This window comes from Drosophila takahashii, chromosome X (genome assembly GCF_030179915.1).
Source record: "Drosophila takahashii strain IR98-3 E-12201 chromosome X, DtakHiC1v2, whole genome shotgun sequence".
NCBI lineage: Eukaryota > Metazoa > Arthropoda > Insecta > Diptera > Drosophilidae > Drosophila > Drosophila takahashii.
In genome coordinates, this window is record NC_091683.1 from 452,676 (window position 1) to 478,784 (window position 26,109).

General features: G+C 51.7%; 9 protein-coding genes across 11 annotated transcripts; 5 read left to right on the top strand and 4 right to left on the bottom strand.

The window, feature by feature from the left end:
- Window positions 1-170: 170 nt before the first annotated feature.
- Window positions 171-2,753, bottom strand: Vps26 (vacuolar protein sorting 26). The gene is made up of 2 exons (XM_017151138.3): window positions 2,339-2,753; window positions 171-2,238 (listed from the first exon to the last, which is right to left on the bottom strand). The coding sequence occupies exons 1-2, from the start codon at window positions 2,480-2,482 to the stop codon at window positions 934-936; spliced, it is 1,449 nt and encodes a 482-aa protein (XP_017006627.3). The 5' UTR covers window positions 2,483-2,753; the 3' UTR covers window positions 171-933.
- A 104-nt stretch (window positions 2,754-2,857) lies between these two features.
- On the top strand, window positions 2,858-4,084 carry Pgam5 (Phosphoglycerate mutase 5). Of its 2 annotated transcripts, none has more exons than XM_017151139.3 (2): window positions 2,858-3,477; window positions 3,537-4,084. In XM_017151139.3, exons 1-2 carry the CDS (start codon window positions 2,920-2,922, stop codon window positions 3,846-3,848), a joined length of 870 nt encoding a protein of 289 aa, XP_017006628.2. In that variant the 5' UTR covers window positions 2,858-2,919; the 3' UTR covers window positions 3,849-4,084. The 2 variants fall into 2 exon arrangements, with proteins under 2 accessions (XP_017006628.2, XP_017006629.2); XM_017151140.3 differs by having other exon boundaries at window positions 3,540-4,084.
- LOC108063867 (protein MMS22-like) lies at window positions 3,981-7,717 on the bottom strand. The gene is made up of 3 exons (XM_017151136.3): window positions 7,253-7,717; window positions 6,601-7,190; window positions 3,981-6,542 (listed from the first exon to the last, which is right to left on the bottom strand). The coding sequence occupies exons 1-3, from the start codon at window positions 7,576-7,578 to the stop codon at window positions 4,153-4,155; spliced, it is 3,306 nt and encodes a 1,101-aa protein (XP_017006625.3). The 5' UTR covers window positions 7,579-7,717; the 3' UTR covers window positions 3,981-4,152.
- A 116-nt stretch (window positions 7,718-7,833) lies between these two features.
- Window positions 7,834-9,706, top strand: Pex5 (peroxin 5). The gene has a single exon (XM_017151202.3). The coding sequence runs from the start codon at window positions 7,834-7,836 to the stop codon at window positions 9,520-9,522; it is 1,689 nt and encodes a 562-aa protein (XP_017006691.2). The 3' UTR covers window positions 9,523-9,706.
- Window positions 9,640-14,100, bottom strand: MED18 (mediator complex subunit 18). The gene is made up of 3 exons (XM_017151203.3): window positions 13,883-14,100; window positions 13,529-13,815; window positions 9,640-9,979 (listed from the first exon to the last, which is right to left on the bottom strand). The coding sequence occupies exons 1-3, from the start codon at window positions 14,011-14,013 to the stop codon at window positions 9,738-9,740; spliced, it is 660 nt and encodes a 219-aa protein (XP_017006692.1). The 5' UTR covers window positions 14,014-14,100; the 3' UTR covers window positions 9,640-9,737.
- A 102-nt stretch (window positions 14,101-14,202) lies between these two features.
- Window positions 14,203-15,303, bottom strand: LOC108063787 (uncharacterized). The gene is made up of 3 exons (XM_070219335.1): window positions 15,053-15,303; window positions 14,723-14,995; window positions 14,203-14,513 (listed from the first exon to the last, which is right to left on the bottom strand). Exons 1-3 carry the CDS (start codon window positions 15,230-15,232, stop codon window positions 14,325-14,327), a joined length of 642 nt encoding a protein of 213 aa, XP_070075436.1. The 5' UTR covers window positions 15,233-15,303; the 3' UTR covers window positions 14,203-14,324.
- A 1,176-nt stretch (window positions 15,304-16,479) lies between these two features.
- Gcna (Germ cell nuclear acidic peptidase) lies at window positions 16,480-20,666 on the top strand. Of its 2 annotated transcripts, XM_017151165.3 has the most exons (5): window positions 16,480-16,648; window positions 16,712-18,137; window positions 18,195-18,536; window positions 19,192-20,104; window positions 20,164-20,666. In XM_017151165.3, the coding sequence occupies exons 1-5, from the start codon at window positions 16,601-16,603 to the stop codon at window positions 20,468-20,470; spliced, it is 3,036 nt and encodes a 1,011-aa protein (XP_017006654.3). In that variant the 5' UTR covers window positions 16,480-16,600; the 3' UTR covers window positions 20,471-20,666. The 2 variants fall into 2 exon arrangements, with proteins under 2 accessions (XP_017006654.3, XP_017006652.3); XM_017151163.3 differs by having other exon boundaries at window positions 16,480-18,137.
- Window positions 20,667-20,982: 316 nt separating this feature from the next.
- Window positions 20,983-23,569, top strand: deltaCOP (coatomer subunit delta). Its single transcript, XM_017151166.3, has 8 exons — window positions 20,983-21,148; window positions 21,301-21,340; window positions 21,408-21,631; window positions 21,697-22,118; window positions 22,174-22,368; window positions 22,430-22,743; window positions 22,807-22,918; window positions 22,979-23,569. Exons 1-8 carry the CDS (start codon window positions 21,146-21,148, stop codon window positions 23,271-23,273), a joined length of 1,605 nt encoding a protein of 534 aa, XP_017006655.1. The 5' UTR covers window positions 20,983-21,145; the 3' UTR covers window positions 23,274-23,569.
- Window positions 23,570-23,852: 283 nt separating this feature from the next.
- Window positions 23,853-25,536, top strand: Lamtor5 (Late endosomal/lysosomal adaptor, MAPK and MTOR activator 5). Its single transcript, XM_017151003.3, has 4 exons — window positions 23,853-24,007; window positions 24,071-24,132; window positions 24,197-24,314; window positions 25,044-25,536. Exons 1-4 carry the CDS (start codon window positions 23,973-23,975, stop codon window positions 25,129-25,131), a joined length of 303 nt encoding a protein of 100 aa, XP_017006492.3. The 5' UTR covers window positions 23,853-23,972; the 3' UTR covers window positions 25,132-25,536.
- The last annotated feature ends 573 nt before the right edge of the window (window positions 25,537-26,109 follow it).

Genomic DNA, 26,109 nt, shown 5'->3' on the forward strand with positions numbered 1-26,109 from the left:
GTCACTTGTTGAATATCTAATCCTTGATATGTTCATCTCCATATGTTTATCAGTTTATAGCTCTTGTTGTTTAGATTTGTTTTTAAATAATAGTGTAGGATATCCTACTACTATTTCCTGTATTCAATTGAGCTGAATTATCCCAGTTTGTTTCGTGTTTGGCGCTCGCATCGCTTTTATTCGTTTAATTGCGTTTCTAAGTGTATGTATATATATTAATATTTCGTGTATATTATGTATATGAACTGTTATGTACATATGCAAGGCATGTAACATGTTTCGTCGCTTCCACTTCCACTTCCACTTCCGATCCTCTAGAGACCAGGTCAGAGATCCTTCCCAGCTTCACCGACTCGCTAGTTCGCTATAGACTAAAACTTTATTACTTAATGGGTGTTTTGTCTTGTTGCTTCATCTGTTATCTGTATTGGAGTTGGTTTAGTTTAATGCACACTTTGATTTCGATTTCAGGGACTCTATTCTCACTTTTAGAAAGCAATTTCAACATTTTTCAAATTGAAAAATCATATTTTCCAAACGCCCCAGGGATACAGGGAATGGTCATCGGAATACTAGGGGGTTTAACTAGTTTTTTGGGGGATGAGGGTTAGGATTGGGATTGGGATTTGCGTCACCATCTCCTTGCCCAGAGATTGGCTATAGCTACGAGGTCGCCTCTCCTCATTTGTCCTAAGTTTCGTTTTGTTTTCTCGTTACTATCATATGCGTTTTGCTTGCTTTTGGTAAATGACGCGCATAACCTCAATAAAACATTTGTAACAATTTTAAATTAACGTTAAAAAAATAGATATATGCATATTTGTTGCTGCTGCTGCTGCTCCGCTCCTCCGCCCTCCTGCTGCTGTATACGATTATATGCGTAATAGTTCCGCTTGCTGCTGCTGCTGATCCTGATCCTGCCCAGCCGCCCACTCAATCGGCGGCCAGCGGCGACACGCTGCTCTTTTTCGCCTCCCCAGCCTCCTCCTCCGGCTGGAGCACCTGCTGCTCCGACGAGTCGCCGTCGGAACGGGACAGCGGCGACGCGGGCAGCAGCGGCGGCGGCGAGCTGGAGAGCATGGCGACGGGCGAGGCACTTGTGGTGGCCGCCGCGGCTCCATCGCCCATGCCCCGCTCGGGAGCCCGCTCGGGAGCCGGCTCTGGAGCGGATGAGGCCGATGTGGGTGCAGGAACTGCCGCTGAAGCGGGAACCGTCGCGGGCGTGGGCGTCAGCGGTGGCGAGTCCAGCTGCTGCTGGCTGAACTCCTGGTTGGGGCTCTCCCGGGTGAACAGGCCCATCTTGGACTCGGAGCCGGCGGTGCCCGGAGCTCCGCCCACGTCGCCGCTGTCCGTGCTGGAGCTGATCAGCGAGTGGGCCACCGTGGGCGCCGCCGGGCCGCTGACCAGGTGCGGCGGCGCGTGCAGCGGGACGTGCTGGTGCTGTTGGTGCTGGTGTTGCTGCTGCTGCTGCTGGGCGCCGTGGTAGCGCGGAATGTCCGCCTTGCGCCACAGCGTGATCTCCTGCTGCTTGAAGTAGCGCCGGTCCTCGGTGTCCATCAGCACCAGGTTGAGGAAGTACTTGACCGAGAACTTCTTGTTGATGTCCCGCATGGTGGGCGTGAGGTTGTAGCCGGCCAGGAAGACCCGGATGGGTATGCTCTCGCCCTTGACGGGCGCCCCGTCCATGATCTCGTACTTGGCGATCGTCTCGTTCTCGTTGAACATCGTGGGCCCCGTGCCCGTGCTCTCGCGCTTGATGATCGCGATCTCCATGTGCTTGATCTTGATGCGCACCAGCAGGAAGTAGATCTTGCCGATGATCGTGTCCCGCAGGTGGTACTTGCTCTTGTTGTACTCGAACTCGATGTGCAGGCAGTCCTCGATGCCCACCTCCATCTTGATGGGGTTGTTCATCTCCGGGTAGCTGCACAGCGTGTGCACGGCGATGTCCACCTCCTTGGTGATGTCGCTGATGCGCCGCACGATGGTGGCGCGCAGGAAGTAGCGCAGCCGCACGTTCGAGCCGGCGTACACCTCGAACTGCTTCTCCACGTTGGGGAAGTCGAAGGGGTAGCTGTTGTTCTGGATGAGGTCGCCGGGCCGGGCCAGCGCCTTGGCCAGGCACTTGAACTCGTGGTGGTTGCCCCGGTCGTAGAAGAGCTCGATCTGGCCGATGAACTCGATCTTGATGCCCTGGTGCTCCAGCTTGCTGCCCGGCTTCTTGAGGGTCACGTTCACCTGGGTGGGAAATCGAATTAAATCGAAATTGATCAAAATAAATCAAAATAAGGGGGTGGATATATATATCGGTCTATCTGTTTATCGGGGCTACTCCCACCTTGCCGGACACCGTCTCGCCGTCGTAGAAGAGCAGCATCTTCTCCACCTTGCCGTCCTCCCCCTTGACCTCCGCCGTCTTGTGCTCAGCCCCATCGAAGACTATCTCAATGTCCGCTGACTGGCCGAAACCCAGGAAATTCATAATTGATAAACGTCGTCGAATCGAAACGAATCGGCTTCTTCCTCTCCTCTGCTGCTTCTGCTTCTTCTTCCTGCACCGCTGGAACTGGAATGTTTGGCTTTTCCCGCAGTGGTGGCTCCTGGTGGGCGGTCCTGGTGGTCACCTTAGATCCTTTTCCGTAACCCTCGGCTTTGCTGGGCGTTTTTCTGCGGCCTTTTTGGGTCCTTCGTTGCGCTGCTGGCGTGTGTGTCGCGAGTGTGTGTGTGTGAAATGAAAAAATTGCAATTTTCGGGCGTTGCTTATCGATTGCCCCAGCACCAGCGATAAATAAAAATACCAAAGGCCGCCGCAAGGTAATCGATAGTAGCATTTAAATACTAGGGTTAGAGGCAGTATTTAAATACCGCACTTCCCACTCAGCGGGACAACAAATAATTTTAGAGGAATTAAGATACAAGATGCGCAAGTTGACCAGCTTCGTGTGCGGCACAGGCGCCGGCCTGGCGGCCTACTACCTGCAGCGGCTGCGCGACCCCCAGGCGGCGGTGCAGAACTCGTGGACGCACAGCGACAAGCCGGTGGACCCGTGGGCCCTCTGGGACTCCAACTGGGACTGCCGGGAGCCGCGGGCGCTGGTCCGCCCGCTGCGCAACGGCCAGCCGGAGGAGGAGAACCGCTTCAACGCGGAGCTGGAGAAGGCCAAGGCCAAGAAGCCGCGCCACATCATCCTGGTGCGGCACGGCGAGTACCTGGACGCGGGCGACTCGGACGACACGCACCACCTCACCGAGCGCGGCCGCAAGCAGGCGGAGTTCACCGGCAAGCGGCTCAGCGAGCTGGGCATCAAGTGGGACAAGGTGGTGGCCTCCACCATGGTGCGGGCCCAGGAGACCTCGGACATCATCCTGCAGCAGATCGACTTCGACAAGGAGAAGGTGGTCAACTGCGCCTTCCTGCGCGAGGGGGCGCCCATTCCGCCCCAGCCGCCGGTGGGCCACTGGAAGCCGGAGGCATCTGTAAGTCGGCAACCGTCGTTGCAAATCCCATCCGATTACCAGCTCCCCTTTCTCTGCAGCAGTTCCTCCGCGACGGATCGCGCATCGAGGCCGCCTTCCGGCGCTACTTCCACCGCGCCTACCCCGACCAGGAGAAGGAGAGCCACACGCTGATCGTGGGCCACGGCAACGTGATCCGCTACTTCGTCTGCCGCGCCCTCCAGTTCCCCGCCGAGGGCTGGCTGCGCATCAGCATCAACCACGCCTCCATCACCTGGCTGACCATCAGTCCGTCGGGCAACGTGTCCATCAAGTACCTGGGCGACTCGGGCTTCATGCCCGCCGCCCTGCTCACGAACCGCATCCCGCGGGAGGCCAAGAATGTGGTGTAGAGTCTCCTGAAACTGCCCTCCAAACTGCCAGGATGAGAGGCATCCTAGTGTATTTATTGCCAGGCCTTAAAGTAAATCCGTAAGCTCAGATGGTGTATTTGTATAGATGATCATGTAAAGTATTGCCGCATGTTAGAGTCAATCTCCAGGGGAGGAGGATCGCCTTCCGACTGAAGTAATAACATTTTTTATAGAATGCCAAACATTAAAGAAGGGTTTCTTGATTTACACAAGGATTTACAACTCAATTACTCAATATGAATAGAAAGATATCTCGATCAAAACAATGTAAGCATATTTTTTATTAACTATCTAGACCTAAGACCTTCTGGAGTCGCTGCAGGCACTTGCGTATGCCCACATCCTCGCCTGCGCCGCGCTTCAGCTCCACCTGCTGCGCCTGCTGCCTCACGAAGGGCAGGAGTGGAGAAACAAGATCCGGCGCCAGCTCCGCCAGTTTGATGAGCATCTGGAAGTAGAAGTAGGTGCAGTGGGCCAGGTGCTTCTCGGCCAGCGCTCGCAGGTGCTGGGAGCACAGGTCCCGCACGGCCTGCGAGTGCCTGTACGCCTCGTGGGCGACGAGCACTCCATAGAGCCCAAACACCTGGCCGCGACTCAAGTCCAGTTCGTCCACGAACATCACATGTTCCAGCAGCGGAATGTGCACGCCGCGCAGGAGGGTCAGCAGCTGCTGCTGCTGCTCCCTGGCCGTGCCCTCGATGAGCTGCTGCACGATGGTGATGACCAGGCCCGCCTGCTGGCCCGCCTTGCGTCGCTGCACGACCAGATGCTGAGTGACCAGCAGCCGGAGCACGCACTGCGCCAGCTCGCCGTCCCCGTCCGCCTGGAGGAGCGTGGCAAACGGACGGGCCACCAGCTTGGCGCTGGGCGAGAAGCCAAAGTGCGGCGTCCAGTGCTGGACCAGCTGCTCCAGGGTCCTGGCCACGTAGGTGTCCGTGCGGTAGGGCAGCCGGCCGATGCCCTGCAGCAGCACGGGGAATATCTTGTGCACCATCTGCGGCAGGCGGCCCTCGGGCGGAACGCCCGCCTGCAGCTGGGTGGTGAGCAGGAACCGCACCATGGCCAGGTGGAAGAAGCAGGTGGGCTTGGAGCGCACGTACGCCAGCGTGGGGCAGTTGTAGATGACGATGGCCAGGAAGCTGTAGAAGCGGGCGCCCAGCTCCGAGCGCAGCCGCTCCGGCGGCAGCCACAGCTCGAAGTGACTCACGTAGGCGTGCAGCTTGTGGCTCAGCTGCATCCGCACGTGGGCCGCAGCCTCCTCCTGCTGGGCCCGCCTTCCCAGGGCGCCGAAGAAGCCGCAGAGCGGCTCGCGACCGCCTTCCAAGGAGGCGGGATCGATGGCCAGCTGCCGGAACTCCTCCAGCCGGGTGACATGGCGGGTTAGGGCCACCACAGACTCGTGCTGCGCGTTGAGGAGAACCAGGGACTTGACCCACACCTGCAGGATCGTGGAGTTCGCAGGCCGGCCGTCGTCTTCCAGCACCTGGAGCATCAGCTGGGCCGAAGCGGCCATGTTGAGGGGCTCTGGTCCCTGCAGGAAGCCCAGCAGCAGCTTGTCGCCCTCCTTGTCCAGCGCCACAAAGCTGGCGGCCAGCTTGGGGAGCCATGCGCTGTGGCCACTGACGTACTGCGTCCTCAGCAGGGGCAGAATGTGCTGCTGGAGCGCCTCCCTGATGCCACTGGCATTGCCTGCGGCTGCTCTCGGCTCGCCGAGGCGCAGGATTAGATGGTGAATGGCCTGCCACACGCGGTCCTGCGAGGCCTGGCCACTCTTCTCCACGAAGTGCGCCAGCCAGGGGCCCAGGAGCTGCTGCTCGCCGCGCTTGAAGTCATCCGCCAGCTCGAAGACGGCCTGCAGGCTGCTCACGTAGATGGCGCCCACCTCCGCATCGTTCCGAATGGCGGCCAACTGGCCGAGCAGCTTGCCCACATAGTCCTCCATGGACAGGCGATGCTGGGCGTGCAGGAGGAGCAGGGCCATGTGGCCCTTGGCCACCAGAATCCTCCGCGCAGGAGGCAGCTTATCCAGGGCCAGGCAGAGCAGCATCTCACGCAGCTTGGGCGCCAGCTCGCCGAGATCCTCGTGGGAGAGCAGGAGGCACAGGAAGAGCTCGATCACATGGTGGATGCCCGGCTCGTTGAGCGCCAAGAGCTTGGCGGCACTGAACTTGCTGAAGATGCGGCCGAGCAGCTTCTGGCGCTGGTTGCTGCGGCCCTGCGAGGGCAGGAGCTTCAGGGTCCTGCCCAGCAGCCAGGCGTACATGGTGAAGCTGCTGAGATTCAGGTCCTCCAGCTGGCACTTGGCCAGCAGCCTGCCGTAGCGCTCGACGTAGGCAGCCCCCGTGGGGCAGGTGAGCGGCAGCTGGTCCAGCTCGGCGCCCGCGCTGAAGTTGCAGTTGAGGGAGCGGTGCAGGTACTCCCACAGCTGGCACAGCACGTCCGTGTCCGGCTGACCCAGCTGCAGCTGCAGCGGAGCGAGCAGCGTGAGGTACACGCGTCGCTGCTGCTCGTCCGGCTGGCTGGCCAGGAACTGCTTGAGCAGAGCGGCGGACTGGAAGCTGCCCGGTGGTGGGGAGAGCGCCTCATCCGGCTGGTTCTCCTCCAGGCGGGCCACTCCGAGCCTCAGCCAGGCGTAGAACTCGTGGTGCGCCAAGGAAACCGCACTGCTTTCACCTGCAGAAGAGAGATCACAACTTAAGAACTAGAACCCCACTAGAAGATCCAAGCTCACCCTGAAAGTAGCTGGTCCTGTGCCTCTGCATGGCCTTGTGGAAGAGCGTCCAGAAGTCCAGGTCCCTGTCGCCCATCCATTTGGGGACTAAGAGCTTCAGCAGCAGCCACAGCTCCTTGGTGCAGCGACACATGAACGGCGAGGCGTGGATGAGCTCCGGCCGATGTCTGCCCCGGTAGTGGAGGCCGGCACACACGACCAGGTCGTCCAGCGTGCGCTCCAGCTGCCCCAGGAAGCCCTGATCCTCGCCAGAGCCGTACAGCAGGTGCAGGTCCAGGAAGCGCCACTCCAGGACGCCGTGGTACAGGTGGTAGGCCGGCGCCTGGCACTCGTTTCCCTTGCTGTGCTCCGCGAAGTACAGCACCTTCCAGGCCTCCGCGTCCAGCTGGTTGTTGAGCAGCTGGCGCAGATCCTCCAGGAACTGCGGGGCCCCCGCCAGCAGGTCGTTCTCCCGCAGGCGGAGGAGCAGGTGGTAGAAGTGGCTGACCTGCTGGCGCACCCGAAACCATCCGGAGTTCAGGGCGGCGGATGGGGCGGCCTGCAACTGCTGCTGACCGGCCACGGCCGCAAAGAGCTTCTGCACGTTCTTGCTGGGAATGGAGCGTGGGTTAGGCCTGGGCTAGGTTAGATGGGCAGGGAGCTCGGTACCCACCAGGCCTCCGCATGGAGGTAGCTTCGCACCGCGGCCACCAGCAACTGTCCCTGGGCAAAGTCGAAGCAGAGGTTCTCCAGCCGACAGCGGGGCGGATCCAGCTGGGCGAAGCCACTCCGCAGGAAGCCCTCGCCCGGAAACTGACTCTTCAGTGGGTTCCGGCCGGTGCAGCTGAATTCCGGCAGGAAGTCCACTTCCTCCTCCTCATCCGCGTCGTCCGTCTGCATTTGCCCATCGTGGCCCGCCTGCTGCAGCTGCTCGGTGGCCTGGGTGAAGGCGGTCAGGATCTCCTCGTCGTCGTCCGACTGGAACAGGTCGTAGTCCATGGGATTGCGATTTCTCGGGAGGATCGGATTTTGCGCGGCTATTGAAATGCCAATCGATATCGGAAGCGAGGCGCCTGCCAACACTGGCACTATCGGCAAACTATCGCACCGTCAAGACTATCCGATTGTCCACCACTAACCCCGGACGGTGGACATTTGGACCTTTGTTGTGGACCTCTGAGCTCCTCCTCTTATCGCCGGTTGCACCTGTACGCCCGTTACGCCAGTTACGTAGCCTCCCCCACTCCGAGCACCATGTCGTTCCGCCCGCTGGTCGAGGGCGACTGCGGCGGCGTGAATCCGCTGATGCAGCTGGGCGGCCAGTTCACCCGCGATGTGGCCCACAAGGACGAGGGCTACGTGCAGCGGCAGTTCGAGCGGGGCGCCCGTCCCGAGGACCAGCTGATCAACGAGTTCCTGGGCCAGGTGGCCGCCCCGCCGCAGTCCTTCCAGATGGACACCCTGCTGCAGGAGATGCGGGACATCAACATCCACGGCAATCCGCAGCAGCAGCAGATGCAGCAGCTGCAGGCGGAGCAGTGGGGCCAGGACTTTGCCCGCGGCCTGGCCCCCGCCCTGCCCAACAAGATGATCCACATGCAGGCGCAGCAGCAGGACCTGCAGCACGCCCAGGAGTTCTTCGACGAGCCGCTCATCAGCAGCCAGAACTTCCGGCCGCTGCACCGGCAGCCGCTGATGGCCATTACGGCCGGACAGCAGCTGCAGCAGCAGCAGGACCCCTTCTTCGACTCGGCCATGGAGACCATCGTGACGGACAACCTGCCCCAGGCGCCGCAGGGCGAGTCGCTGGACGACTGGATCAGCGACTACCAGCGCAGCGCCGCGCAGAAGGAGCAGACCGCCTCCAACTTCAATGAGAAGTTCTGGCAGCGCCTGCAGGACGAGTGGCAGAAGCTGGCCGACGAGAACGAGCACCCCTGGCTGTCCGAGTACAACGACAACATGGACGCCTACAAGGAGTACGAGTTCGCCGAGGAGAACCCCATGGCCGAGCTGGAGAACGCGTTCGAGAAGGGCAAGGAGTACCTGGCGAAGGGCGACATTCCCAGCGCGGTGCTCTGCTTCGAGGTGGCGGCCAAGAAGCAGCCGGAGCGCGCCGAGGTCTGGCAGCTGCTGGGCACCTCGCAGGCGGAGAACGAGATGGACCCGCAGGCCATTGCGGCGCTGAGGCGCGCCTACGACCTGCAGCCGGACAACCAGCAGGTCCTGATGGCCCTGGCCGTCTGCTACACCAACGAGGGCCTGCAGAACAACGCCGTGCGCATGCTGTGCAGCTGGCTGGCCGTGCACCCCAAGTACCAGCACCTGGCGGCCGCCCATCCGGAGCTGCAGGACGAGGGCACTGCGCTGGCCTCCTCGCTGATTGGTCCCAGCAGGCTGCGCGACCTGCAGCAGATCTACCTGGAGGCGGTGCGTCAGAACCCGGCGCAGGTGGACGCCGACGTCCAGGAGGCCCTCGGCGTGCTCTACAATCTGTCCGGGGAGTTCGACAAGGCGGTGGACTGCTACCAGTCCGCCCTGCAGGTGGATCCGCAGAATGCCAAGACGTGGAACCGCCTGGGCGCCAGCCTGGCCAACGGCTCGCGGTCCGTGGAGGCGGTGGAGGCCTACCAGCAGGCGCTGCAGCTCCAGCCGGGCTTCATCCGGGTGCGCTACAACGTGGGCGTCTGCTGCATGAACCTAAAGGCCTACAAGGAGGCGGTGGAACACCTGCTGACGGCGCTCACCATGCAGGCCCACACCAACGCCGCCCGGGAGCTGCCCAATGCGGCGATGGCGGCCACCAGCAGCGGGCAGAACCAGATGTCCGAGTCCATTTGGAGCACAGTCAAGATGGTCATCTCGCTGATGGGTCGCAGCGATCTCCAGGGCCACGTGAGTGACCGCAATCTGGCGGCCCTGAACGAGGCCTTCAAGGATTAACCACCAATCAGCAGCCCTATTGTCATGTATATTTTTCTATCGTTATATCTGTAAGCAATTAAATACTTCTGTGGTATCTAAGGATGAATTTGTATTGTAAAGAAACCATTCCGGCTAGATTCGTTGTTGTCCGTATATTTTTCTATGTCCTTATCCTTAAGCGATTAAATAACTGTTGAGGAAATACGAAGAGTACCTTTATTACATATCCGTAGCTATGGCATGCCGCCCAGCCGCTTGTAGTCGATCTTCTCGAGCTGAACGAGGGGCTTCAGCTGCTCGGCGAACACCCGCATCTCCTCGCCGACGTTCTCCTGTCCCGTGGGCGCCACCACGGAGAGTTCCACTATGTAGCTCTGCGAGATTGGCTCGTTGGCCATGTCCTGCTGCTTGCCGGGCACGATTTTGATGAGCTTGGACACGGTGATCTTCATGCGACCCTTGCGAAACATGTAGCCTAAAATCGATTGGGAATTCAATTACGAGCTCAACAAAGTATGACACTCTGTTTTTAGACCATTATTTCCCATGCTTCGTCCAAAAACACTGATATTTTAGGCTGGAAAATATGGATTAAACGCCCGACTGTTTTGAACAGCTAACAACCTAAGCTAACAATCCCCATCATTTTTAAAAAATTAATTTTTTGACCAATTTTTACATTTTTTATAAGTCATTTTGTAAATAAATACCTAATTAAGGGACATACCTGGACAGGATTACGATGCACTGCATCTTGGAGTCCAGTTCCATCCAGATGACATCCCAATATGCGAGTCTCCTGAAGTCACTTCACAACCACTAACACCCACACCCACTTCCGGTCAACTGATTTATCGGCTACCATAGCCCCTAGGTCATGCATTTTAAGCTAGAACAAGTTGGGAATTATATTGTCCCACCAAAAGAATCTTTTTAGATTAACATTATCGATGACGTGGCCCATTGTAATTTTCATCATTTTACAACTGACAGTCATAATTTGGACAAATCAAGCCTGACAGTTAAACGAATGACTGTTTTGAACAGCTAACAACCTAAGCTAACGATCCCCATCACTTTTGGGAAAAATTAATTTTTTGACCAATTTTTGCATTTCTTATAAGTCATTTTGTAAATAAATACCTAATTAAGGGACATACCTGGACAGGATTACGATGCACTGCATCTTTGAGTCCAGTTCCATCCAGATGACATCCCAATATGCGAGTCTCCTGAAGTCACTTCACAACCACTAACACCCACACCCACTTCCGGTCAACTGATTTATCGGCTACCATAGCCCCTAGGTCATGCATTTTAAGCTAGAACAAGTTGGGAATTATATTGTCCCCCCGAAAGAATCTTTTTAGATTAACATTATCGATGACGTGGCCCATTGTAATTTTCATCATTTTACAACTGACAGTCATAATTTGGACAAATCAAGCCTGACAGTTAAACGAATGACTGTTTTGAACAGCTAACAACCTAAGCTAACGATCCCCATCACTTTTGGGAAAAATTAATTTTTTGACCAATTTTTGCATTTCTTATAAGTCATTTTGTAAATAAATACCTAATTAAGGGACATACCTGGACAGGATTACGATGCACTGCATCTTGGAGTCCAGTTCCATCCAGATGACATCCCAATATGCGAGTCTCCTGAAGTCACTTCACAACCACTAACACCCACACCCACTTCCGGTCAACTGATTTATCGGCTACCATAGCCCCTAGGTCATGCATTTTAAGCTAGAACAAGTTGGGAATTATATTGTCCCCCCGAAAGAATCTTTTTAGATTAACATTATCGATGACGTGGCCCATTGTAATTTTCATAATTTTACAACTGACAGTCATAATTTGGACAAATCAAGCCTGACAGTTAAACGAATGACTGTTTTGAACAGCTAACAACCTAAGCTAACGATCCCCATCACTTTTGGGAAAAATTAATTTTTTGACCAATTTTTGCATTTCTTATAAGTCATTTTGTAAATAAATACCTAATTAAGGGACATACCTGGACAGGATTACGATGCACTGCATCTTGGAGTCCAGTTCCATCCAGATGACATCCCAATATGCGAGTCTCCTGAAGTCACTTCACAACCACTAACACCCACACCCACTTCCGGTCAACTGATTTATCGGCTACCATAGCCCCTAGGTCATGCATTTTAAGCTAGAACAAGTTGGGAATTATATTGTCCCCCCGAAAGAATCTTTTTAGATTAACATTATCGATGACGTGGCCCATTGTAATTTTCATCATTTTACAACTGACAGTCATAATTTGGACAAATCAAGCCTGACAGTTAAACGAATGACTGTTTTGAACAGCTAACAACCTAAGCTAACGATCCCCATCACTTTTGGGAAAAATTAATTTTTTGACCAATTTTTGCATTTTTGATAAACATGATTTTTTGCAAAAAAATGGACAAAATTTTAAATTTCTAGGTTTGAATGTCAGTCGATTGGGAATTAAATCTCGAGCTCAACAAGGTATCACACTATGGTTTTAGACCATTATTTCCCACGTTTCGACCAAAATACTGATATATAAGGCTGAAAAAAAAAGAATTACATTCGATGACGTGGCCCATTGCAATTTTCATTAATTTTACAACAGAGAGTCATAATTTGGACAAATCAAGCCCGACAGTTAAACGAATGACTGTTTTGAACAGCTAACAACCTAAGCTAACAATCCCCATCACTTTTGGGAAAAATTAATTTTTTGATAAATTTTTTCACTTTTGATAGGGGGTAGCTTATGATTTTTTGCAAAAAAATTTAAAAAATTTAAGAGTTTGAGGTTATAATGCCAATCGATAGGGAATTAAATTTCGAGCTCAACAAGGTATTACACTCTGGTTTTAGACCATTATTTCCCACGTTTCGGCCAAAATACTGATATATAAGGCTGCAAAACATGGATTACATTCGATGACGTGGCCCATTGTAATTTTCATTAATTTTACAACAGAGAGTCATAATTTGGACAAATCAAGCCCGACAGTTAAACGAATGACTGTTTTGAACAGCTAACAACCTAAGCTAACAATCCCCATCACTTTTTGAAAAATTTATTTTTTGATAAATTTTTTCACTTTTGATAGGGGGTAGCTTATGATTTTTTGCAAAAAAATTGAAAAAATTTAAGAGTTTGAGGTTATAATGCCAATCGATAGGGAATTAAATTTCGAGCTCAACAAGGTATTACACTCTGGTTTTAGACCATTATTTCCCACGTTTCGGCCAAAATACTGATATATAAGGCTGCAAAACATGGATTACATTCGATGACGTGGCCCATTGTAATTTTCATTAATTTTACAACAGAGAGTCATAATTTGGACAAATCAAGCCCGACAGTTAAACGAATGACTGTTTTGAACAGCTAACAACCTAAGCTAACAGTCCCCATCACTTTTTAAAAAATTTATTTTTTGATAAATTTTTTTCACTTTTGATAGGGGGTTGCTTATGATTTTTTTGCAAAAAAATTGAAAAATTTAAGAGTTTGAGGTTATAATGCCAATCGATAGGGAATTAAATTTCGAGCTCAACAAGGTATCACACTCTGGTTTTAGACCATTATTTCCCACGTTTCGGCCAAAATACTGATATTTTAGGCTGGAAAATATGGATTACATTCGATGACGTGGCCCATTGGAATTTTATTTAATTTTACAACTGAGAGTCATAATTTGGAGAAATCAAGCCCGACAGTTAAACGAATGACTGTTTTGAACAGCTAACAACCTAAGCTAACAATCCCCATCACTTTTTGAAAAATTTATTTTTTGATAAATTTTTTCACTTTTGATAGGGGGTGGCTTATGATTTTTTGCAAAAAAATTAAAAAAATTTAAGAGTTTAAGGTTATAATGCCAATCGATAGGGAATTAAATTACGAGCTCAACAAGGTATCACATTCTGTTTTTAAACCATTATTTCCCATGTTTCGCCCAAAATACTGATATTTTAGGGTGCGAAATAAGACGATGCTCACCCTTGGCTATGTACTCGAACTCCAGGCGGAAGCCCATCTCCGTGAGGAACTCCAGGATGCCGTTGGTGCAGGCGCAGTCCATGCAGCTGCGCACCAGCGTGGGCCGGCGCTGGTCCACCTCGGGATTGCCGAGGTAGCGCATCTGGAAGGGCGCATCGCGACCGAGGGCCCGGCGCACGCGGAGCAGCAGCGGCTGATTGGCATTCGGCTGCCGCAGGCTCATGCACACCTCCAGGTCGTGGAAGGGCTCCGGCGAGGTGTCCACGTTGTCGCAGAGTCCCTTGAGTCTGTGAGGGCATTTGAAGGGAATAATTAAAGGGGTTAATAGGCTTCTGTAATCTGTAGTCTCCGCACCTGTGCATCAAGTGCTCCACGGCGGAGTCAAGGATGGATCCCTGCAGCAGGTACTCCAGGTTGGGCAGGAAGCGGTTGTTCATCGCATGGGAGAGCGACTCGCGGGCCGAGGACACACTTGCCATGGACATTGTATTAACAATTCTATGGTTTTTAACTAGTTTTAGAGGCCCGGCTTTGTTTTGTTTATTTTTTTTCTAACACTGACCAACACTGTCACAAGTGCTGTCCTTTTAGACATTTTCCCTTAGCTATAGCTATTTTTGATAGTTAAATAAGAAATCAAAGTAACGGCAAACATATTTCGCTGGCGACAATTTTTTAATAATGATCGTGATGAAATAATAGCAATTGAGTATCGATCATGATGATCAAATAGTATAACGCTTGATAGTAGTTGAGTGTTTTTTAAGATGATCAAAGTATAGTTGCTTAACGTCTATTAGATGCGATCGCCAGTGCGCATGTAGGGACGGATGTGCCAGTGGTTGGGATCCTTGTACTTAGCCAATCGGGACAAATCAAAGCCAGCCGGCACTATAATAGGCTTTTTAACTCCCTCCAGCTGAGGCGGTACCTTCGGAGCTGGAAGCTCTGGCACACTCGGAAAAGGAGAAACATACTCATCGGTCTGAAAAATAAAATAAAATAAAACAATTGAAGGTAGGGATTAATATTAGAAAATAAGTTAATAAACACAAATGCAGGTTAATTAAATAATAATCGTGTTTCTAATATAACTCTAATTTGGAAGAGGTGAGTTTCTTGAGGGCAGCCCATAAAGGAGGAGGAGTTAACTACAGGCTTTAAAAAAAAGATAGGATTTTCTTTCAAATTTACCTTAGCAGGCTTTAAGTCCCAGGATTGGGTAAAGACGTCCTTTAGCATCGATGCTGGCTGACTTTTGGGAGGGAACTGGTCCAGAAGGGACTTCTTAGAGGGCTTGAAACGAACCGTCTTCTGGGTGGTCTTGCCGGTGGAGACGCCTTCGCAGGCGGATGAATCGCTGGAATGGATCTCCGAACCAGGCGACTTCTTCTTTAAGATGACGCCCAAAAAGGCGGGCTTAGAAGTCTCCCCTGCGGCCTGGTCCAGCTGGCCGGATTCATCGATCTGTGGGGATGGGTCATCTTAAGACTATGTGCTATACAGAAACCCTAATCCACTTGCCGTGTTCTCCACACTTTCTATCGAAGTCTCATGCTCCGGTTCCGACTCAAAGATCGTGGCGATGTCGCAGTCGCTCTCCGAGAGCGAGAGATTGTCCAAAGAACTCTCACTCTGGGAAAAGGAGTAGAAGGAGTCATTGTCCTCCGAGTCCGAGTCACTTTCAATAGTAGGGAAGTTCATTTCGCTTTTGTAATTTGCTTGCGATTGCCTTTACTCGAATGGCGCAATTAAAGCACAGAAATAGCGTTGCCACGCTATTCAATTGTCCCTAAAAATAAAGCATCTACACCACCTGATTTTTATTCTTCGTTCACATTGTCCAACAAAAAACTTCTAATAACCTCTTCCCATTGAGTCCAACCGTTTGAAACGGTTGGGATTTTTGACAAATGTGAAATTCGTGTTCCCATCCACATCCAATAACAGCTGACTTACAGAGCAGTTTCTCAACTCAACATTAACGAAGGGGGATTTCAACTCGGCAAAACTGTCGTAAAATTGCGTTCTCCTAATCTTATTGTAGGATAATTCAATAAATAGCATAATATAATAGTTTAAAAGATATCTGAGCTTTTATAACATATTCTATAACGAGTATGCATACATATTGCTGACTGGGGGTATCTACGAATTGCAGAACATATTCTGAGACTTCGCTGCAAACATTGATGTTTTCGTATACAGAACAGCTTAAATTTTGGCCCACTTATAGCAACCTGTTTGCGAATGCTTTTCCGCCCATGTAACAAACTACAAATAACTAAAAAAAAACCCAAAAAACAATGAGCATAAGCATTATTTAATTTTTTCCCGCCATCGATTTCATTTGTTCTCGCAGTCATCGTTCCAATTTTCACAGTCAAGAGGAAGAATTCAGAGTTGCACCGAGAAAACATTGCTTAACTGTTGCATAAAAGAGCCCGTCAAAGTCCGTCAAAATTGGAAGGCGGACTAACTGGGAAATATTCGGAACGGCAAAACCATCCGTTCAACGGATGGTGGATGGATCTCTGTGGGAAGACCCTATAAAAAGTGAAGGGCCATTTTGACCGCAGCTGTATATTTTTACATTTCATGGCTATGTTTTATTTTATTTATTTTTCTCCCTTAAAAAAATCCTATACCTTTTCTGAGTATGGGGTTTGAAAGATAAAGAGTGTCACTTTTAAAATACTTAAACAGCAAAACAAACCATGAATCTTTTCGCCTATGATACCCCAATTTCAGCATTTCTCGAACTTTGAGGTTCTTCTGCTAAGAATCCTTGCGTCGGGAAACTTTTTGGAAAACGCAGTGTTACTTCCATCTAGGTACATTTATGATGTAAAATAGTGTTATTAATGAATCAATTTAATGTTAAAAGTTCAAAGCCAAGTAGCTTGTTTCTAGCTATAGCTAGATCATGCCTAGCATCCAAAATGTCTATCGATAACGATGACAGCAAAACGACGCGCACAAAATATAAATTTTACGAATTTGTTGAAAGCATATTCTCAAAGCCGAGTTTAAGGCCAACTTTACCGTTATTCCCCCAACGACGCCCCCAAAATGGCGGATCACAAGTACAGGCTCTTCAATGCAGTCGATCCGAGCAAAGTAAAGGTTCCGTTCAATCAGAAATTCGCCAATTTGACGCTATCCTCCCACAAAAAACGACAGCAGGTGGACCAGCCAGGAGTGAAGGTCAATCCTCGGGAGAAAGTCGAAGCTGAAGCAGCTGCCATGCGCGTAAATGTGGGTGCTCCGGCCGCCGGCGGAGGCAATCTGGATGACACGGCCCAGAATCTCGATGGTTCCGATTACATGGACGCCCTGCAGCTGAGCTGCAGCCAGGATGCGGGCGAAATGGCCGATGTGGGCGATGTGGAGCACCTGTCCGCCGGCATCAGCAGTTTGACAGTGCGGGAGCCACCGCAGCCAAGCAAGCAGGAGATCTCCATCTGCATCTCCTCCACCACGGAGGAGAACGCTTCCGACAACGACGACGACGCCTCCTGCATCACCATATCCGACTCCAGTGAGGACGAGGATGAGCCCCTGCCCCCCGACAGCATGGCAGTGAGTGATAGAACCGCCGACCAGGAGGCCATCCCACCGCCCATGCTCTCCACCGACAAGGTGCAGCGCATCGAGGCCTTCCTGCGGGATGTGTCCATGGAGCGGCGCGAGATGGAGCGGACTGGCCCCCTGACACCATCGCCCCTCTCGTCCACCAAGCGGCAATCCCGATCCCGGCTAGCCGAGGCCGACACGGAGTCCATGTCGCCCACCGACGAGGACTGGCAGCCACCGGTGGACAGCAGCAGGCGACTGGCGGACAACGAGACGCAGGTGGACACCATCTGCTCGGCGGACGCGACTCGGCTGGACAGCAGCAAGCGCCTGGCGGACGACGAAACGGAGGCCAATACCCTGGGATCAGAGGATCTGGATCTGGAGCATCTGGAGCCCAGGGACAGCAGCAAGCGACTGGCGGACAATGACACCGAACTCAACACCCTGTGCTCCGACAACTCGACGCTCCACGAGGAGCAGCCCGTGCCGGAGGAGTCCATAGAAATACCAGAGACCAGCAGTGAGGGCGAGCCCTCGCCGCAGAAACCCAGTTCCGGCTCCTCGGCGTCGGACGAGGACGACCGTGAAACCGTTCATGTGAGCAGCATTAATATTTCGGCCAAGATCAACATCAAGATCAGCATTCCCACCATGGAGTCGAGTTCGGCGGAGGACGAGTATCCTTCTCCCAGGGCCACCAAGTCGCTGCCCAGCTCGGAGGAGGTGCAGTGTGAGAAGCAGCAGCCGCAGCAGCAGGAAAAATCCATGCTGTCCACGGGTGACGCCTCCGAGGATGAGCAGTTCCTCACCCAGGCCGAAAAGCTGCTGAACCAGCTGTATGGCAAGTCCTGGCAGACACCCGACGTGATCCGCACCCTCAAGCGCTCCAGTGGCAGCGGCGGGAAAACAGCTCCCTTGCGGCCCAGGAATATCCCAGCAACTGCGGCCACCACCGCCAAAAAGAAGAAGCCACGAGCTCCGCCGCCCGTCGTCAGGACAGACGAAAGTGTCCTGGGCGATTTCAGCCTGTGTAAGCCATTAGTTTTAGTTCTCCAAAAGCCTTTATCATCATCACTCTCATCTGCAGTCACCCGCGCCCTGCGCACCAATCAGACGCCTCTGAACTCCACGCGCCTGCCTCCCCTGCGAGCTGTCCAAACGGAGAGGCGTCCGCGGAGCCAGCGGCCCGTGACACGACCGCGCACCAACCACGTGGACGAGGACCGGTGGCGGAAGCTCATTGACTCGGACAGCGGCACAGACGCCTCCGACGACGAGGATGCGGACGCCACGTTCAGCGACAGCGGCTCCGAGAGCGACAGCGACTCGGGGAGAAAGCAGGGCCAGCAGAAGGGCGGCGACATTACCTACCTGGACTTGACCAAGGACGAGGTAGAGGTCATCAGCAATCCCGACGAGGATTCACAGTGTAAGAGCATATAAATTCTCACGCCTGCAGGTATTGCCCTTTCCTAAGGGGAAATTTTCTAAAAGGGAATTGAGAAACAACCGTTAATTACACTGCTTATGCACTGATCATTATCAATTCTTCTGTGGCCATTCTATTATGAGCTCTCTTTCTTTGCGGGAACTATAGGGAATTTCGTATTATTATTACCTAAAAAACACTTCAAAAGTTCCACGTTAATTATTTTTCCTCCTTTCTTTTCAATCCTAATTGCATTAGAAAATCCTAACCACATTGTATGTATTATGAGCTCTCTTTCATTGCGGGAATTATAATGAATTTCCAATTAATTTTAACTAAAAAACACACACTTTAAAAGTTCCACGCTTATTATTTTTCCTCCTTCCCAAGTTTTAATCCCAATTGCATTAGAAAATCCTAACCACATTGTATGTATTATTTTATTTATATTATTTTAAGGAATTAGCAATTATTATTACTTATTTATTTAACAAATTAAGCTAAGCATACAATGTTAAACTTAAGGCTATACTTAAAAAACACACTTAAATAGACTCTCGTTAATTATTTTCCCTCCTTCCTTCTCAATCCTAGTCAGATTTTAAAATCCTAACCAATTCAGAGCCACACTCAAGACTCCTTTTACTTTTGCCAGCTCCCAAGACGCATCGTCGCCTGGATGACATTCTGCGCTCGTGCCGCGCCAGCGTTAAAGCCAAACTCCCCGCCACGCCTGCGCCCCAGGCCACCACGCGCCGGCAGCTCTTCACACCGAACGTCGGCTTCGAGGACGAGACCGAGGCCAGGGCGATTGTGGACAAGGCACTGGACCTGGACATGCTGGACGAGCTGGAGAGCGACTACCTGCCGGGCACGCCCGTCCACAAGCGAGTGCAGGAGGTCAGGCGGAAGCTGGGCATCGGGCTGCCAGGGCAGACGACGCCCCAGCAAAGCCCCATCCTCAAGCTGCTCACCCCAAAGACGGCGCCGCCCAAGGCGCTTGGTCCGCCCAAAACTACCGCCCCACCGAAATCCACTGCCCGGAAGGCCAAGAAGCCGAAGGAACTTCCTCCCATCGCCAGCGGCGGCAAGTGCGGCTTCCTCAAGTCCCTGGAGGGGCAGGTGAGCCGCGATCGGGCGGACAACGAGGCCTTCTTCTACCGGGAGAACTTCGCCAAGAACAAGGATCAGCTGGCCCAGCATCTGTACAGGATGTTCAACGCCCAGGTGTTCAACAACGAGCTGGATGTGCCCATTACCTGGTCCAAACTGCTGCGCAACACAGCCGGGCGCTGCATGAACAAGCGCAGACTCAACCAGCGCAGCAGCGTGGTGGAGCTGAGCGTCAAGGTCCTGACCACGGCGGACCGCCTGCGCTGCACCCTGATCCACGAACTGTGCCACGCCGCCGCCTGGGTCTTCAACGGCGAGGGCGGCCACGGACGCGTGTGGAAGATGTGGGCCCAGCGGGCCAACGACAAGTTCCCCGACCTGCCGCAGATAAAGGTCTGCCACAACTACAGCATCGAGTTCAAGTACACCTACAAGTGCCTGAGCTGCGACAAATCGTGAGTTTCCGTAGGATGATGAGGGAAATTATATATTACTTTTGCTTTTGCTCACACAGTTCGCACGCTCACTCCCGATCGCGCAAGGCGGAGGACCTGCGCTGCAGGATCTGCCGCGGACCCATCACCCTGTTCCTCAACAAGAAGGACAAGCAGGGAAACACCGTGTCCACGCCGGCGGGCGAGGCCAAGGGATTCGCCAAGTTCGTCAAGGACAACTTCCAGAAGCACAAGCGGGAGAACATGACCGCCGCCCAGGTGATGCGTGTCCTCAGCGTGGAGTACGCCAAGCAGAAGGGTCAGCCGGCGGGGGAGGCGGCGGCGTCGATCGCCAGCCGAGTGGAGACGCTGACACTGGACGACTAGCCTCAATCACTGGGAAATCTGATTATATATTTGATCATTTAATCAGTTGTCAAAGTTTCCGTCTATAGACGATATGTGGACATTCATGTATATTTTGTTTTATATTATTTTGTTAGTTTTTATTTTTTACTTGACCAAAAAACAAAGTTTCCACAAAAGTTTAAAATATGTAAATAAAATGTAACGGACATTTGAATTCCAGTGTTGTGTAGCGAGTTTTTGCATTGCCGAAAAGGAGGAGTGTACACGTACCCTGTAAGTTATTGCTATTAAATTATAAAAAAAAGGCTTAAAATTTTTAATCGATTTATACATACATATTGGAGCAAATTTTAAACGTATGCAAATATGTATTATTATATATCCGAAACGTGAAACAGGGTATCCGGCAGTCGTCACTCACATTTCCTTCGTAAGAGTAGTCTAAAAAATATCGATGGCGGTGGCCGGGGCCCAACCATCGATATCACCGATAGCAACATCGATTATTTCAACACACACGCACAGCGTAAACATTTTGTCGCAGAACCGAACACGTCAGCTACGCGGATTGATTGAAAACCAGCTTTCCGAGCGCCCCGCAACTCCGATCCGTAGCAGCAGACCATCCTGCGCCGTCCGCATCCGATCCGCCAAGTATTTACCCAGGGCCCAAACGTCGAGAGCAGCTGCAAAATGGTAAGAGTTGGGCCCCCGACCTGCACACGCACACAGATACACGTCGGCGATTTGTGGGGCTTGTCGGATGAGGGTATTCCTATTCCGATTCCGGGATATTATTAAGAGGGTATTCGAGAATTAACCCCTGTTTGTGTATGCTCGACTTGCAGGTACTCATTGCTGCGGCTGTTTGCACGAAGAATGGCAAAGGTGAGTGTGTTCCCTTGAGATCCTTCTAAATAACGAGTAACATGTAACATATAACGCATACGCACAGTGATTCTGTCACGTCAGTTCGTCGAGATGACGAAGGCACGCATCGAGGGACTGCTGGCCGCCTTCCCCAAGCTCATGACCGCTGGGAAGCAGCACACCTACGTGGAGACGGACTCGGTGCGCTACGTCTACCAGCCGATGGAGAAGCTCTACATGCTGCTCATCACCACAAAGGCCAGCAACATCCTGGAGGATCTGGAGACGCTGCGTCTCTTCTCGAAAGTGGTGGGTTCCCTGCGTCCTCTTGGCCACAGAACCCCTTGCTAATCCGTTCCCCCCACGCTAAACAGATCCCCGAGTACAGCCACTCGCTGGACGAGAAGGAGATCGTGGAGAACGCCTTCAACCTGATCTTCGCCTTCGACGAGATCGTGGCCCTCGGCTACAGGGAGAGCGTCAACCTGGCCCAGATCAAGACCTTCGTGGAGATGGACTCGCACGAGGAGAAGGTCTACCAGGCGGTGCGGCAGACGCAGGAGCGCGAGGCGCGCCAGAAGATGCGCGAGAAGGCCAAGGAGCTGCAGCGGCAGCGCATGGAGGCCAGCAAGCGGGGCGGCCCCTCGCTGGGCGGCATGGGCGGCCGCAGCGGCGGCTTCAGCGCCGACAGCTTCGGCAGCAGTGGCGTGAGCAGCGGCGGCTCCGGCGGCGGCGGCTCCAGCGCCTCCATCGGCATAACCTCCATCGACGTGGACACCAAATCCAAGGCGGCTGCGTAAGTCTGCAAGTCTTCCGGTTAATTGTGGCCATTTTATCATTTTCATCGGCAGCAAACCAACTTCGCGCAATGCCCTCAAGCTGGGCGGCAAGTCCAAGGACGTGGACAGCTTTGTGGACCAGCTGAAGAGCGAGGGGGAGAAGATTGCCAACCTGGCACCGGCGGCGCCCGCCGGAAGCTCCAGTGCTGCGGCCAGCGCCAGTGCAGCAGCCAAGGCGGCCATCTCGGCGGACATTCACAAGGAGAGGTGGGTTTCCCCATGATTTGTCAGTCTTGTACAGAAAGCACTAATGAACTTCCACTTGCAGCGTGCATCTGAAGATCGAGGACAAGCTGGTGGTGCGCCTGGGACGCGATGGCGGCGTGCAGCAGTTCGAGAACTCGGGCCTGCTGACGCTGCGCATCGCGGACGAGGCCTACGGCCGCATCTTGCTCAAGCTGTCCCCCAACCACACACAGGGCCTGCAGCTGCAGACGCACCCCAACGTGGACAAGGAGCTCTTCAAGTCGCGCACCACCATCGGGCTGAAGAACCTGGGCAAGCCGTTCCCCCTCAACACCGACGTGGGTGTGCTCAAGTGGCGCTTCGTCTCGCAGGACGAGTCGGCCATTCCGCTAACCAGTAAGTCGTCCCCCTCAACTTCACTCTCACCTTCACTTATGTGTGCTTCTCGCTCTTTTCCAGTCAACTGCTGGCCATCGGATAATGGAGAGGGCGGCTGCGACGTGAACATCGAGTACGAACTGGAGGCGCAGCAGCTGGAGCTGCAGGACGTGGCCATTGTCATTCCCTTGCCGTGAGTAGGCCGTGGGTGTAGATCCTGGAAAGGATAACTTATCTATTCTATCTATCACAGAATGAATGTCCAGCCATCGGTGGCCGAGTACGACGGAACCTACAACTACGATGCACGCAAGCATGTGCTCCAGTGGCACATCCCCATCATCGATGCCGCCAACAAGTCCGGGTCCATGGAGTTCAGCTGCAGTGCCTCCATTCCGGGCGACTTCTTCCCCCTGCAGGTGTCCTTCGTCTCGAAGACGCCGTACGCGGGCGTCGTGGCCCAGGATGTGGTGCAGGTGGACAGCGAGGCGGCGGTCAAGTATTCGAGCGAATCCATTCTGTTCGTCGAGAAGTACGAGATCGTGTAGGCCGCGGCCGCGCCCCCTGGCCACGCCCACCTAAGTAGTACATAAACATATACCTAGAAATCCATTATTTTCCGGGGCTTCGATTCGATACGATTGATTCAACTGCTGCAGCATGTTAAAGATTATTTTTATATATGTTTCGAACTTTGGATATTTATGGCGCGCCAACAGCTTCTCAGAGCAAGTAATTTCAAGCAAATTGCAGAAAATCATCAAAACCAATTAATTAAACTAATTTTGTGCACTCCAAGCGCTGCGTATAACGGTATATAATAAATGAAAGGCAATTAGTTGTAGTTGGCGATTGTAAAGTGTTTTGTTTCTGCGCTCCGTGCGCTTCCCTTAATTTGGAGTATTTTTATGGAAAATGCTATAAGTAAACTATATACAATACAATACACAATGTTATTGCTGATAAAAGGACTTAATCTAGGTGGTACTAGCAATAAATAAAAAATAATTGTTTAATTTGTGTGATGTCTTTCCCTGTGATGCCCACTGTATTTGGTATTTTTAGTGCCGGAAAAATACCGCTTCCTGCTATCGAACATCGATGACTCCAATGCTATCGATGTTTTGAAATCATCGCAGTTTGTCCACCTCTATTGTCATTGTTTTGGTTCTTTTCTTCCTCTTGCTTTGTTTTTTTCACTGCACTTGCTGTTCTACGTTGTGAAATAAAAGATAAAAGCCTCGCCCATGGAGCAGCAACTGGAGAAGGTCTTGGCGGAGATGTAGGTATCCGATCCGGCGGAGCCCGAGGCCCTCTGCTAACCGCGAATACCTTCTCTTTGCAGCGCCGCGCGACAGGACACGGTGGGCGCTCTGCTGGCGAATCGTCAGGGATTGTGCCTGGGCAGTGAGTATATCGGGGCTTTGGCTCGATTAATCAGTTATTATAGTACCTTGTTGTAATCTTGCAGCCAAGGGCGACATTGACCCCAACGTCTCCGGCATCGGAATGGCCATTTCCGAGCAGGTGGCCAAACTGGAGCGGAACACCACGGTTCCTCCCACCATCTGCCTGTACAGCGGCAACAAGTAAGTGGGCATGCTTATCGATATCGGGAGTACCTAGTTAAAGGGGTCGGGAACTATTAGATCTATTTATTTTTTAACTTTTTTTTATTTATAATCTGCCATCCTTATCGATGGGGAGTATCTAGGTAAAGGGGTCAAGAACTTTAAAATCTATTAATTTTATAATTTTTTTTCTACTTTTTTTTTAACTACATATGTAAGGTCTTTGTCCGTGCTATTTGTTGGGACTTCTTTCCTTGGGGAGATATTTTAATCGATTGGGATTATTTCAGTGGACCTCGAACTATTTTTGGGAAGTACTTCTGTAGGCAGACTTGAATCAGTTTGGAAATTGTATTTGGCAAAATAGGTTCCCAGCAGTGTTAGCTTTATCCATATTGTCCACATTTTTTTATTTTTTTTTATTGGGAAGTATTGATTATGGGCAGACTACCTGGAGTTACCTACTTCGTCGGTTGTGTCTGTCTATTCAAAATTCAATATTGCTTATTTCATATAACAATTATGAAATCTAATAAAAGGGTGTCACAATCACTCTTGTATTTTTTATATTATTTTATAAAGTACTTTTTTTTAGTTTATTTTTAAGTATGATTTTATTGTACAGTTCCGATTCCATTCCTCAAGTCTATACTCTCGTAAAAGTAATTTTTGTTGGCTTAGCCAAGTGAACCGAACACACACACTTTGCAACAGTGCAATAGTCAACCCCCGTTTCTCCCACTGCAGACGCTGTGTGATCCAGAAGGATGGCGAGATCACGGGCGTGATCTTCAAGCAGCAGACGGCTGCATCGGCGACCGCCGCCGGCAACTAACAGGAGCTGGGGCCTCAGGCGCAACTCTCAGGCCAAACACGGAAGTCAGGATACGGATGCAAAGTCAGATGCAGACACTACAGATACAAATATATAGATCATACATATATCTTCCAAGACGCGCTTTGCTCGAGTCAGCGCCTGTTACATTTGTCTCTCGTTCTAACCGATGAAACCACAACCATTGTTTTGTACGACTCGCATAGCATTAAGCATTAAGCATTACCGATTACGCATAACGCACTACGCATTACGCATTAAGCACTGCTGTTAATCGCCTTGTCTAAACCTAAAACCAGCCTAGCGCTATCACCATGTACATAAAGACTTTGTACGATTAAGCTCCCAAAAGTGATCGAAGCATATACCTATGTACACCAATTACAATTACAGCGATGAAGCAAACCGGCGAACAAGCTTTTGAACTTGGCAATTTTCTCAATTTTCACAATTTTCTCGATTTTCAGCCGTAATTACTCAATCATAACGGCGTGGTGTTGTGTGGTTCGTGCTGCAGTTTCTGCACATTTTCCGGGTTGCATTTTGGGTTGGTTCGTTGGGTTGGGTGCACCGCATCGAGGAAGTGCCGCCGCCCACGTCATGTAAGAAGAAGTACACGATACACATAGGAGGATTGTGCACAGATGTGGACATGGCATGCTGCATGCAACGAGGCAGCAACATCGCAGCGGTATCAGTAGTGCCAGCAGACAAATTGCCGCGCATTCCGCGGCCCACGAGCCATGGTTTTTGCAATACAGTCGAACCTCTGTAGCTGAAATCATGATAAGTTGGATGGGATGTGTGTTAAATTTGTTATTTGGTATATGCCTGTTGGGTTAGCTTAATTATATCTCATATATTGGGTGGTATAAAATTCTGTTTTCTAGAAACTGTCATATTTTTTATACGATCTTGAATTTTTTGTGGTTTCTTGTTCTCTAAATAAGAGAAAACGATTTAAGCATATTTATTTAT

Bases quoted from the DNA above. Each gene is read 5' to 3' on its own strand.
- Vps26 (XM_017151138.3), bottom strand. From the start codon at position 2,482: ATGAATTTCCTGGGTTTCGGCCAGTCAGCGGACATTGAGATAGTCTTC. The intron at 2,239-2,338 runs GTGGGAGTAGCC...TTTCCCACCCAG, and splicing joins GCGAGACGGTGTCCGGCAAG to GTGAACGTGACCCTCAAGAA.
- Pgam5 (XM_017151139.3), top strand. From the start codon at position 2,920: ATGCGCAAGTTGACCAGCTTCGTGTGCGGCACAGGCGCCGGCCTGGCG. The intron at 3,478-3,536 runs GTAAGTCGGCAA...CTTTCTCTGCAG, and splicing joins ACTGGAAGCCGGAGGCATCT to CAGTTCCTCCGCGACGGATC.
- LOC108063867 (XM_017151136.3), bottom strand. From the start codon at position 7,578: ATGGACTACGACCTGTTCCAGTCGGACGACGACGAGGAGATCCTGACC. The intron at 7,191-7,252 runs GTGGGTACCGAG...CTCCATTCCCAG, and splicing joins TACCTCCATGCGGAGGCCTG to CAAGAACGTGCAGAAGCTCT. The intron at 6,543-6,600 runs GTGAGCTTGGAT...TCTCTTCTGCAG, and splicing joins CAGGACCAGCTACTTTCAGG to GTGAAAGCAGTGCGGTTTCC.
- Pex5 (XM_017151202.3), top strand. From the start codon at position 7,834: ATGTCGTTCCGCCCGCTGGTCGAGGGCGACTGCGGCGGCGTGAATCCG.
- MED18 (XM_017151203.3), bottom strand. From the start codon at position 14,013: ATGTCCATGGCAAGTGTGTCCTCGGCCCGCGAGTCGCTCTCCCATGCG. The intron at 13,816-13,882 runs GTGCGGAGACTA...ATGCCCTCACAG, and splicing joins GTGGAGCACTTGATGCACAG to ACTCAAGGGACTCTGCGACA. The intron at 9,980-13,528 runs GTGAGCATCGTC...AATCGATTTTAG, and splicing joins GTTCGAGTACATAGCCAAGG to GCTACATGTTTCGCAAGGGT.
- LOC108063787 (XM_070219335.1), bottom strand. From the start codon at position 15,232: ATGAACTTCCCTACTATTGAAAGTGACTCGGACTCGGAGGACAATGAC. The intron at 14,996-15,052 runs GCAAGTGGATTA...CCATCCCCACAG, and splicing joins TAGAAAGTGTGGAGAACACG to ATCGATGAATCCGGCCAGCT. The intron at 14,514-14,722 runs GTAAATTTGAAA...TTTATTTTTCAG, and splicing joins GGGACTTAAAGCCTGCTAAG to ACCGATGAGTATGTTTCTCC.
- Gcna (XM_017151163.3), top strand. From the start codon at position 16,601: ATGGCGGATCACAAGTACAGGCTCTTCAATGCAGTCGATCCGAGCAAA. The intron at 18,537-19,191 runs GTAAGAGCATAT...TACTTTTGCCAG, and splicing joins TCCCGACGAGGATTCACAGT to CTCCCAAGACGCATCGTCGC. The intron at 20,105-20,163 runs GTGAGTTTCCGT...TTGCTCACACAG, and splicing joins TGCCTGAGCTGCGACAAATC to TTCGCACGCTCACTCCCGAT.
- deltaCOP (XM_017151166.3), top strand. The intron at 22,744-22,806 runs GTAAGTCGTCCC...GCTCTTTTCCAG, and splicing joins GTCGGCCATTCCGCTAACCA to TCAACTGCTGGCCATCGGAT. The intron at 22,919-22,978 runs GTGAGTAGGCCG...TATCTATCACAG, and splicing joins GCCATTGTCATTCCCTTGCC to AATGAATGTCCAGCCATCGG.
- Lamtor5 (XM_017151003.3), top strand. From the start codon at position 23,973: ATGGAGCAGCAACTGGAGAAGGTCTTGGCGGAGAT. The intron at 24,008-24,070 runs GTAGGTATCCGA...TTCTCTTTGCAG, and splicing joins GAGAAGGTCTTGGCGGAGAT to CGCCGCGCGACAGGACACGG. The intron at 24,133-24,196 runs GTGAGTATATCG...GTAATCTTGCAG, and splicing joins TCAGGGATTGTGCCTGGGCA to CCAAGGGCGACATTGACCCC.